This window comes from Eupeodes corollae, chromosome 3 (genome assembly GCF_945859685.1).
Source record: "Eupeodes corollae chromosome 3, idEupCoro1.1, whole genome shotgun sequence".
Taxonomy (NCBI): Eukaryota; Metazoa; Arthropoda; class Insecta; order Diptera; family Syrphidae; genus Eupeodes; species Eupeodes corollae.
This window is the reverse complement of record NC_079149.1, coordinates 127,970,134-127,982,264: the sequence shown is the minus strand read 5'-3', so window position 1 is coordinate 127,982,264 and position 12,131 is coordinate 127,970,134. Positions and strand designations below refer to the sequence as shown.

Here is a 12,131-nt window from a genome sequence, read left to right as displayed (position 1 = left end):
CCGTAATCAGAATTTATTTTTATGTAAACAAAAAATCTAAGGAAAATAAAATGTCCATATTTTGACAGTAAAAATGTTTAAATATGATGAAGAAATAGCCCAAAAATATGTAGCTCAGTTTCAATGAAAAATTAATTTCAATCAAACAAGATAAAATATACATATTTCAATCATCACACTTAAATAATTGCATAACAAATGTTTTGTTAATTTAATGCGAATCAAATTGTATTCTAAAACAAGATTGAGCTTAAGTAGCTCAAGTAGTCCGAAATCGGATCTAAAAAGGTAGCCCAAATAATAGCCCAATTTCAACACAAACAAATCTCGTAGCCTAAATTAGAATATATTTGTGTTTACCAAAACCATTAACGTAGAATTAAAAATACATTATTTCTTTATAAAAATATACAAATAGTTGAGGTATCAATATGATAAATAAAAGTAGCCCAAAAACTAGCTCAATTTTAATAGAAAACCTGGTAGATTCAATAAGAATTTGTTTCAAATTAAACATACATTTTTTGTTTATAAGACTTAAATAATTGTATAACGAATGTTTTGTTAATTTAATGCGAATCAAATTATATCCCAAAACAATATTTAGCTACTTACAGTCCGAAATCGGAACTAAAAAAGTAACCCAAATAATAGCCCAATTTTAATGCAAACAAATTCCGTAGCCTAAATTAGAATTTATTTTTCTTTAACAAAAACACTAAGGAGAATTAAAAATACATTATTTGTTCATAAAAATATACAAATAGTTGAGGTATCAATATGACAAAAGAGTAGCCCAAATAAAATAGCTCAATTTTAATAGAAAAGCTGGTGGCTTCAATAAGCATTTGTTTCAAAGAAAAATTAAACATACATTCTTTGTTCATAAGCCTTAAAAAGCTGCATAACAAATGTTTTGTTAATTAAATGTGAATCAAATTATATCCCAAAACAAGATTGAGTCCGAAATCGGACCTAAAAAAGTAGCCCAAATAATAGCCCAGTTTAAATACAAAAAAATCTCGTAGCCTAAATTAGAATCTATTTTTGTTTAACAAAAATACTAAGGTAGAATTAAAAATTCAATATTTCTTTATAAAAATATACAAATAGTTGAGGTATCAATATGATAAAAGAGTAGCCCAAATAAAAAAGCTCAATTTCAATAGAAAACCTGGAAACTTCAATAAGAATTTGTTTTAAAGAACATTAAACATACATTTTTGTTTGTAAGTGTTTAATAATTTTTGAAAAATGTTCTGAAAAATATAGCCCACAAAAAGATGTGGGCTACTTTATAGCTCAATAATTAATTAGATCTGTCATACTATTTTTTTTTATTCGGCATTGTCAATTAAAATTTATTTCGTGTTTGAAAATCTAACTAAAACAAAATTGTTTTATTCATAAAAAAAGATAAGTTATCAATATCATAATAAAGTAACCCAAATAATAGCTCAATTTTCATTAAAACTCTGTAAATTCAATAAGAATTTATTGCAAAGAAAAATAAAACATTTAATTTTTGGTAAATAACTAAAATTTTATTAATTTAACAAAATATGTTTTGTTTATTTTGTGCGAAAACAAATTTACCCCAAAATTATATTTGGGCTACTTTTAGCTCAAAATGACATTTGGACTACTTATAGATCAAAATCACTTTTGAACTAGTTCTCTAAACTAAATAAGCTCTATTTATAGCTTAATGATAATGCAGCTGTGTTTTGTACAAATACAATTTTGTAAAAAAAATAGCCCAATTTAACGGTAAATAGCACAATCTGGCAATCCTGTTGTTTTCGTTCTACTGGTTATTTACTCAATTTGAAAACTATACATGCCAGTATTTTTTTTTGTTTTGTATATTTTGTATATAAATACAAAACAAAAAGATACATAGATACACTCTCGACTATAGGTATTCTCATTAAGAATTCTAAAACGCTTGCGCAGTGCGCAGTTATCACCGGCGTATTTCTCGAATATAAAAAGACCGACCATCGAATAAAACGTTTCAGTTCAGATCCGAGTGAGTCACTGTGAAGAAGGAGGAAAATATATTAAAAAGGAATTTCGAATCCTTTTTTTTAAGTACGGAGAAGTCGTGTTAAGTTTTTAAAAACGCCCCTCTATCAAATTATTATAGAAAAAAGTTTCTTCAAAATTGTTCTTTTAATACAACAACAATAAAAAACAGTGTTGGATTTAATAAAACTGAATTCAATCCATAACAAATAAAATTGAATAAATTTTACTTAAAGTGAAATTAAATAAATTATTGAATATTAAAGTATCTCATAGATACGCCAAATAAAATCATTAAAAATATTCTCATTTCGGTATTAGAAAGTGTGAAATAAAATAAAAGAAAGTTTATACGCTTAAAAAAAAAACTCAAAAAACAAAACAAAAACTCTCTTAACTAAGCTTTAAAGTTAATTTATTATATTAATTAAAACAAATAAAAATAAAAACAATCAACATGTCTGCATCACCAACTGCCAGGCAAGCCTATTCTCACGCAATTCCTGTTGTGAAGAAAATTACAATTAATGATCCAAATCAAATGCCAGATGTGTACTCTTCAACGCCTGGTGGTACCATGTACTCAACAACACCTGGAGGTAAGATACATATAAAAAATTTGCATCTTATAATTAATTAAAATCAAATAAAATAAAAATTAAAAATATGCTAAACATGTTGAACTTGATGCTTGTAACAAGTTGACAGATGGTGATAGAAAAAAACAACGCCCATACCTTTTTCTTGCGAATTCAAAAACTACGACGAAATAACGGTAAAAAGCCATTTGTTCTTAATGTGAATCTGGGATAAACTTGAAATTGTATCAATTTATTCAAATCAATCAAAAAAGATTCCAAAATTCAGCGTAAAAAGCTTTTAAATGGTTTTTATTCAAATACGTTCCACATACGATCCACAACGTTGTTTATAAACATTGTCATTGTTTTTATTAAATTTAAACACCTGATTTTTAACTCTGACTCATTTTAAACCAAATTATCAAACAAAGTTGTACAAATTCAATTATTTTTGGTGAATAAATAGACATTTTATTCATGTTCTTGTCCGATGACGTACAAAGATTATGTATATTTCACGATTGATAGCACCCACAGCTGCAGTTCGATGGGCATGTAATTTATTTAAATTAATTTAACGGAGGTGTATTTATTCTTCTTTAAACATTGCATTTTCAACAGTCAACAGAATTATTTTAAACAAAACAAATTGCATCAGATATTATTTACTTATGGTGATTTCATCCCATTTTTGTTTTGTATTTACATACATACAAAATACAAATATTTTCTTTTGTGTTTTTCAACTGCGTAGGCTTTTTGATGATATGTTTATATTGTAATAAAAGAAGTGATTTATATTTTATTGAAAGGGGAAATTTTTGTTTCCATTTTATTGCTGGGGAGAAAAAATAAGAAGAAAATAGAAGTGGATGCAAAGAAGTTTTCTTGGTTTTGTTTGGTATTTATCTACTCTGAGAGGTTATATGGGTGACATGCGCCTTCAAGGAAATGGCGTTGTTAGCAAAAGAGGATTCAAATCGAGTTGTTGATGTTATACACGTGCGATTTTTTATTATAAGAGTTTTATTTTATAGCGTTTATGTATCGAATAGGACGAACAAATTAAGGAACTACGCACTAGATTTGTTTTATTCACATGAGCTAGCGCGTCCTTTCAGTAAATGGAATAGCGTCGCTTTTTGGGTAAATATGTACTACGGAACACAAATTGGGACATTAAGGCTCTATAAACCTTAAACTTAAACGATTTAAGATATAATCTTCTAAAGGATGGGGACATTAGAATGATGAACTTTAATTGGCGCCCAACGCTTAAGGAAATAGAATGTCATTTGTTTATATTTTAAGCATTCATGGAGATTGTAAGATTTAAATGACATTGGGAAATCCTAAAAAACATTTGTAAAGTTGTGGAAAACGATAACTTTTGATATCAATAAGAAATAAGAGTAATTTTTGGTTTTTCTTCCTTAAGTGGCTCCCAATGCTTTGAAAAACAAGTGTTTCTCTTAACACAAACTTCAGAATCCACTTATGTTTTAATTTTGATGGAAACTGAACGTTTATTTTGCAAATTTTGTAACTGAACTGCCGCCCAACGCTTAAGGAAATATAATGTTATTTGTTTTTGTTTTAAGCCCTTATTGAGGTTGTAAGATTTAAATGACAATGGTTAATCCTAAAAAAACATTTGGAAAGTTATGGAAAACGATAACTTTTGATATCAATAGGAAATTAAAGTAATTTTTTGTTTTTGTTCCTTAAGTGGCGCCCAACGCTTTGAAAAACAATTGTTTTTATTTACAGAAACTTCAGAATTCACTTATATTTTGATTTTGATAAGAATTTAACTTTTATTTTACAATTTTTGTAACTAAACTGGTGCCCAACACTTTCAATCTAAGGACTTTTCTTATGAAGCTTGAATCAAGTATCAATGATGCATTTTTTACAAAACAATTTTTCTATTTTTCTTTCTTCATTAACTAATTTTTTTGTATATTTTTTCTTTATTTTCAGGAACCAAACTTATCTATGAACGCAATTTCATGAAAAATCTCCGCGGTTCCCCCATGAGTCAAACCCCACCAAACAATATACCATCGTGTTTATTGCGAGGCACCCCTAAGACACCATTCCGCAAGTGTGTACCTGTCCCAGAATCTATCAGGAAATCACCAATGAAAATTGAAGATAGCCATGAACAATTCCAATTGGAATTATAAACATATAAATATTTGTATTTTTAAATTAAGAAACAACAACAAATTGCAATTCATTACAAATCTAACAGGATAAGTCACTTCTCGATATTATAAAAGTTGTAAAATCATATTCTAAGGATATGTTTTTGTTTTACTTACTTATCCAAAAACAACAACAAAATCACTAAAAATCTTGTACATATACAAAAAAATCGATAGTTTTCTAGTTTTTAAGTCAACAACAAAAAAGAAAAGTCTTAGAATTTAGTTTGTATTTTTTTAATAAGTTTAAGAAAAAGAAAATTTAGTTTTTCGATTAATTTCTTATAATCTTTTTTTTTTAATTAGTCATTTGCCCATAAATTATATAATATTTGTATTTAAGAATATCATTTGAAAAAAGAATATATTTTTGTATTAAGAACAAAATTCGGTCATATTGACCGAAGTGAAAAAATTTTAAATAAATGTGAGAGTCCGGGTCTAAAATATGAGAAAGAAAAACAAACTTCAAATTAGATCTCAAGTTGAATAGTTTCAAACGAATCAAATACATTTTTGAAAAAAAAACCTATACCCACTCTCAAAATTCTGTAATTATATTTGTTTATCTAAATTATCTTCATTAAATTGTTAAAAATTTTATCAGTTGGCATTTTTTGTTTTGTTCTTCTACTTAAACATGTTAACCAAAAGCATGTAAAAAATTTAAATCCTTATCAAAATTATTAAAATATCTGCCTGAAAAAAAGTAAATTTTCAAAAATAAATTAGAAGTTTTTCTGTTCAATTTTAGAGCTTTGATTATATTTAGATACTATGCACTTGAGATGTAATTCAGAAGTTAAATTCTTTAATTAAAAAAAACTAGTATTGTGATATTGAAGAAAAAATGTCATTATGCTTAAAAAAACTAAATAAAAATAAAAAAAAAAACTTACAAATATATTTCAAAAATATATTTGGAAAAAATCAAATTTAAAAAAAATTCATTAAATTGTGTTTTATTTCGTATTTTGATTTTGTTTACTGGGAACAGCTGAGGTTGTTTTTGTCTTGGAGGTTTTTTCATGGCCTCTAGATAAAATAAAGTTCTATTTGTTAATTTTTGTTCATAAATTTAACACATAATTGGACATAATTATTCTTATCAATCATTGATATGCTATCGTTGTTTTGACTGTTATTATTATTATTTATTTTTTCTTTAGACTTATCAAATGTCGCAACATTTTGATAAAGTTGACAAGTGTCCTTGATTAATTTAAAACAATTTAAATACATTTCGTTGTTATTTTTGTTTACAGTGCTGCCACTTTATGTGAGTTTTGTTGTTTTCTTAAAACAATTTTTGAAACATTCTTTGGGTTTATTAAGTCATTTGAAAATTGCAATTATAACATTTTTTCTTTGAGTCCACGAACCAAAACATTAACCGGTGACCATTGACACAATGAATCCTAAATATTGGTATTTTATTAATAGAATATAAAATTCTCACAGCTAAATATCAGGGAGTAATGTTGGAAACGAACCAACCTTCATCACTTAAACTCGACAAGAAGTCCTAGACATAACTCATGTGATGATAGATATATCCAGTTCAATATCAATTTGGACGAAAACTTTTCGAAACTATCGGAAAACTAACTACGCTTCATACAGGAACTCATTACAAAGTTTACTAAAATCCGGACTATCTAGTCCTTCCTCTAAAGCTAATGAACTTGACAACAAAGTCAATGACCTTACCTCAGCTATGAACAGATCGCTAGAAATTTCTTGTCCACTTATACACATAAGAGGAAAGAGGAAACTACAATGGTGGGTCCCAGAGCTTGACTCGCTCAGAAAAGAATGCAGGAAACTTTTCAACCGGGACTTTTACAAAGAATTCTTAAGAATTTACAAGAAAGCACTAAGGAAATCTAAGCGATCTTCTTGGCGATCTATCTGTGACACGATAGGACACGGCTCCTGGACAAATTCCAATAATGAATCGCTGAACTTACTATTGGATACTCATTTTCCTAGTAGTTCTCTTACCGAAACTTGCAACAGTTATATGCGTTCAAGTCCTAACACAACATACCCACAAGGTCTGATCGCAAGGGACAAGCTACAATGGGCTTTCAATAGCTTCAAACCATTTAATCTGCAGGACCAAATGGAAGAATACCAGCTGAGCTACAAAAGACTTCTGACATAACTGCACCAATCCTGGAGGCAATTTTTACCAGCTGTCTTTACCTGGTCCATGTTCCCTCGGCATGGAGAGAAGTTAAAGTTGTTTTTATACCCAAAGCAGTTAAATGCTCGCAAGTCAATCCTGAAGAAATACAACCTATAAGTCTATCATCATTCCTTCTTATGACCTTGGAAAGATTTATTGATATCCATTTAAGGGCAATTATTGATACAAGACTTCTGTCTTTGTCTCAACATGCCTATTGTAAAGGTAAATCGGTGGAAACAGCGTTACACACCTTAGTACGCACCGTCGAATATTCCCACCATCATAAAGAGTTCACTATGGTTGCTTCTCTTGACATCGCAGGTGCCTTTAACAAAGTGGGCAAATCTGCAATCACATCTGCACTAACATCTGTAGAGAGTTTGTTTCGGGAGTTAATTCATTTAATGCTTACTAGCAGAATAATCAACTCGAAACTGGGCAACTCTTCTGGCAGACGATTCGTTAGTAGAGGGACACCGCAAGGTGGTGTTCTATCCCCTCTACTCTGGAACCTAGTGAAGAATGAAATCCTAACTAGTCTGGAGGCGGAGGGTTTCAGAGTGATAGCCTATGCGAACGATGTTGCTATAGCAGTGTCAGGAAACCTGCCTAAGACAGACTAATACTTTGGGCTGATCGGTGTGGACTGGGTGTTAACCCACACAAAACCGATTTAGCCTTTTTTTCGAGGAGATACAAAGTTCCATTTGTCAACCCTCCCTATATTAATGGAATCCAATTAAAATTCTCAGACGAGGCTAAATACCTGAAGTTTGTCTTAGATAAAAAAAACTAATTGGAAACGCAACGAACAGGAAAGAGTCAAAAAAGTTACTGTAGCTCTCTTTTCTTGCAAAAAAGCTATTGGTAATAAATGGGGCTTACAACCCAGAATTACGCATTGTCTATACACATCGGTAATCAGACCGATTTTTATGTACGGTGTGGCAGTATGCTTAAGAGAAAGGTAAGGTAAGAAAGGGATATGCTAAATAAATTCCAAAGTTCATCTTGCCTATGTATAAGCGTTAGGTATTGTTAGGTATTTAGAATCAATTTCAAAGCACACAGAGTAAACCATTCGTCAACTGCAATTCGACAGAAATTTCCAGATTTCTATACCACCAGATCTATCTGGGAGAAAAGGACATTTTTAAAAGATGGGTCTATCCATTTTTATACAGATGGTTCAAAAAGAAAAGAAGGCGTGTTCCAGGCGGAACTTTTGGCGATAAAAGAAGTCTTGTCCTAGCTTAAAGAAAACGTGATATCGACATCTGATATCTACTTTCTCAGATAGCCAGGCCGCTATCAAATCTCTGGACTCTGTTTCTACAAACTCTATAACAGTTCATAACTGTCGATCATCTCTAATGGAGATTCCACAACAGTTTAATACTTACCTTTGCTGGGTGCCAGGCCATAGAGACATTCCAGGTTACTGTAAGGCAGATGAACTCGCCAAGAACGGTACAGTGCAGACCATCCTACCACGTTTGGCACATACTTGAATACCAATCACTGCTTGTAAATTGTTGCTAATGTGCCGTGAGGAGGGCAGGCACCAGGTGGAACAACATCACCACGTGTCAGGTCATAAAAAACATCCGGCCAACACTGGATTTAAAACGTTCAAGGTGCTTGCTATCTCCAAGCAGATCGCATAAAAAACCGATAATTGGTGTCAATACCGGACACTGTCTAATAGGAAACCACGCCACGCGACTAGGCGTATTCTCAAATGACTTTTGCAGAAGCTGTATGGACGAGGAAGAGGAAGAGGAAGAAACGGTTCTTCATCTTCTCTGTACATGCCCTGCTCTGGTTTGGAAACGCAAGAATTACCTAGGAGAATTCTTCTTTAACGATCTAAATCATATCGGTATAATCAGCCTCTCACCTTTCGTAAGGGACTCAAGCTGGTTCCATTGAGCTTAGGAGGAAGGCTCAATATTCATGTGGTATCACAATGAGCCATTAACCTGGCCTAAGTGTGTGCGTTTTTATCTTGGGCAGCCACTTCAACCTAACCTAATATCAGAGAATAACGTCATTAATTATGTTTTTTTTTTAAAGTTTCACTACATTTTCAACATAACCTATTCTTAATATGTCAAAAAATAGATAAAGTGAACGTGAAGTTGGCTCCTAGCGTTTTAGGTTTATGGCGGTAGAAGTCACAATTTATAAATGAATGCTACTATTCGTTTTATAGGCTTAAACTTAGTGCAAATCTAAGTCTAAATGGAAAGTGTAGGACAGTAATAGGATCACTGATTTTGAAATCGTGATCATGACTGTAAATAACTTTGGGGTTCCTTAAGAATTGATGATAGGAGAAGGAAACTATTAAAGTTGTATTTATAAACGCTGTGACTGAGTAAAATAACAATGCCGTTTAAACACCAACAAGTTATATAAAAACGTTATGTAAAAAAGGTTGGTTACTTTTTTTTAATAAACTCTTACATAGCATCATTAGCTTCAAGTTAGAATCGTTGGCATTTGAAAGCTGTCAAACTCAGCTGTGATTTTAAGTGAAATTTTAAGTCCTATAGATTATCGTGATGCAAACTCTGCCAAAAAATCGTTGCTGCATGTGTTGTTGATATGGCCCAAATGTATCTTTAGATCGTGACCTTGAGCTTGATGAAATGAAGTTCGTAAAAGACACTAAGACAGTGTTTACGCGATAAATATCCCAGCTCCAGATGCATTCAGACTTATTATCACTCATTTTATGGCCAAGCAAAACAACAAAAATGTGAAAACGTGGTTTAAGAACTATCCCACAAGAATTAAATACATGCTGTGAATCTGAAAAATGAACTACCTAAATAAATAAAATCTTCCCAGATTTAACATATTAACTAAAGGAAACACCTTTTTCGGTTTCACCTCTATTTTGTATGCAAAATTTATATCAAGACAACTTTTTTTAATGCATACCTTTATTGAATGATTCATTTTTTGAATAAAACTACCTTTTATTCAAACAAAAACAGAATTAAACTTATGAATTTCTTTAAAAACAAATTAATACATTTCAATAAAATCTTAAAAATATCAAGTATGGCATCACTGATATAAAACAACAATGAGAAAATGTCACACTAGCGTATTATACTCAGAGTTCCAAACTGTCATTTTCGTTTACATCACTAAAAACTCAAGTGAAGTTGGCTTCGTTCAGCAAGTTGCTTGCTCGGTTTCCACCTTATTTTCTAAGATTTCAGAGCTTTTTGTATTCTCTGAAGTATAAACAAAATTCTCATTTAAATTTCTAACTTTGTTTGTGTATTGCACAATTCGCAAAAGGGAAAGAAAAGGAAAGCTAGGTTACAATTCAAATTAAAGAAATTTCTTAATTTTTTTCAAATGTCATTAATACCCCAAGTTTTATTGATGTTTCAATCTGTCATATTCATCAAACCATACTTGAGTATATAAGCCTCAAATCAAAGTGTCAAATAATTAATTTTTTGATGCAATAAAATGTAACATGCAGAATAGTAGGATACCAGCCTTAGTTAAAATAATTAAACCGCTTTTTTACTCTAATATGAAGACAAAACGTTTTTATTAAATTTTTAATTGATTAAAATGTTGCTCCATGTACCCATTTAAAAAAAAATACATACAAAAACAATAATTAGTGTGACTATGACTTTAATTTTTATATTTTTAAATTTAAATAACCACCCTATGTTATTATTCTATTACATTTTTGCTGTCAACCAACTGTCACATTTGACACTTTGACAGTTCACAAAAAAATTCCTTGACCACTCACAGTTTTGTCTTTTCCAATTCAATTATCGGACAAAATTCGTCTTTTGCATTAAATTCCACATTTAATTCATGTAACAATAAACATTATTCCTACCAAACCCTCTATACTACTAATTTCTCCTTCTTTCAGAAGCCACAAAAATGCCGGAAGCTCGTAATCCTATGGAGGCTTTTGCCAATACGGTTTTGGGAATGGTTGATGGACCCATAACCTGGTTCAAGGGTAAGCACCAGGAACTATCAAGTTTCCAAAACACTTAGAAATCCTCGTTTTTTCAAGAAACCCTTCCATCAAATTTGTTTGGAGAAGTAAATAGAATAAATTGTTAAAAATATGAACAAAATTACATAATAACATAACCTCCACACTTTATTTAGTAGAATCAGCTGTTTATTTATTTAAGCGTCTATACTTTTCTTATGTTCTGTCTTTTATTTTTTAGAATCAATTGTTGAACCAAACCAACAAAAGTATCCCTGGTATCATGAGAAATTCCGTCGTGTCCCCACCATCGATCAGTGCTACACTGATGATGCCGTTTGTCGATTCGAAGCCGACCAACAATTCCGACGCGATCGTATGGTTGACAATGAGGTGCTCAATGTTTTGCGTCAACGTTTTGAAGATTGTGTTCTTTACGAATCACCCGATCACATGGTCAAATGCCGACCTGTCTTGGATGACTTGGAAAAAGCCCAAGAAAATTGGTTCATCAAGTGTAAGAAAAAACTTCCCAGTTTTTGATGTTTTATTGATTTGATGTTGTTTTCTCAAAACAGATGGTGATTTGGGAGCCTATGCTAATGCAAAGAGTTGCTACATGAAACAGAAACATCGATTGATTTGGGAACGTCGTCATGGACCCGTTGGTACTGGAATGAAGACCTCCGGTGAAGAACACTAACCAAAAGCCCGAATGTGATAAAATCACGAACTAGTAAACAAACAAACAAAAAAGAAACATCTGTAGAAATTGTATGACATTCTTTTGGGAATGGAAAACCTTGAAACTAAATATAAAATGCAATTGCGAAAAAGCCATAATTGGCTTCGTGGCAATTTCAAATTTATTTTATGTAATTCCACAGATCAAATTAAAAGACTTAACAAAGGTATTTTAGGTATGTTGAAAATATGCATGTGTCCTGATGTAGGATATTATAAGTTTGTCAGTTTTTCCTGCGATTCTTGTACAGTGTTTCTTTTTGGGGTACTAAAAACTTATCCTAGTTATTAACATGGAGCAGAGGACGTGATGTGTTCATCTTGAAAATGCTAAAGTATTTTTATTTAGGATGTGGGGGAAAAGAAAAAAAATAACGAAC

General features: G+C 31.1%; 2 protein-coding genes across 2 annotated transcripts; both read left to right on the top strand.

Annotated features, from left to right (window-relative positions):
• Positions 1-2,019: 2,019 nt before the first annotated feature.
• Positions 2,020-5,422, top strand: LOC129949475 (eukaryotic translation initiation factor 4E-binding protein). The gene is made up of 2 exons (XM_056060966.1): positions 2,020-2,627; positions 4,593-5,422. The coding sequence occupies exons 1-2, from the start codon at positions 2,486-2,488 to the stop codon at positions 4,796-4,798; spliced, it is 348 nt and encodes a 115-aa protein (XP_055916941.1). The 5' UTR covers positions 2,020-2,485; the 3' UTR covers positions 4,799-5,422.
• A 5,327-nt stretch (positions 5,423-10,749) lies between these two features.
• LOC129950166 (NADH dehydrogenase [ubiquinone] 1 beta subcomplex subunit 10) lies at positions 10,750-11,876 on the top strand. The gene is made up of 4 exons (XM_056062011.1): positions 10,750-10,876; positions 10,936-11,028; positions 11,249-11,524; positions 11,586-11,876. Exons 2-4 carry the CDS (start codon positions 10,947-10,949, stop codon positions 11,708-11,710), a joined length of 483 nt encoding a protein of 160 aa, XP_055917986.1. The 5' UTR covers positions 10,750-10,876; positions 10,936-10,946; the 3' UTR covers positions 11,711-11,876.
• The last annotated feature ends 255 nt before the right edge of the window (positions 11,877-12,131 follow it).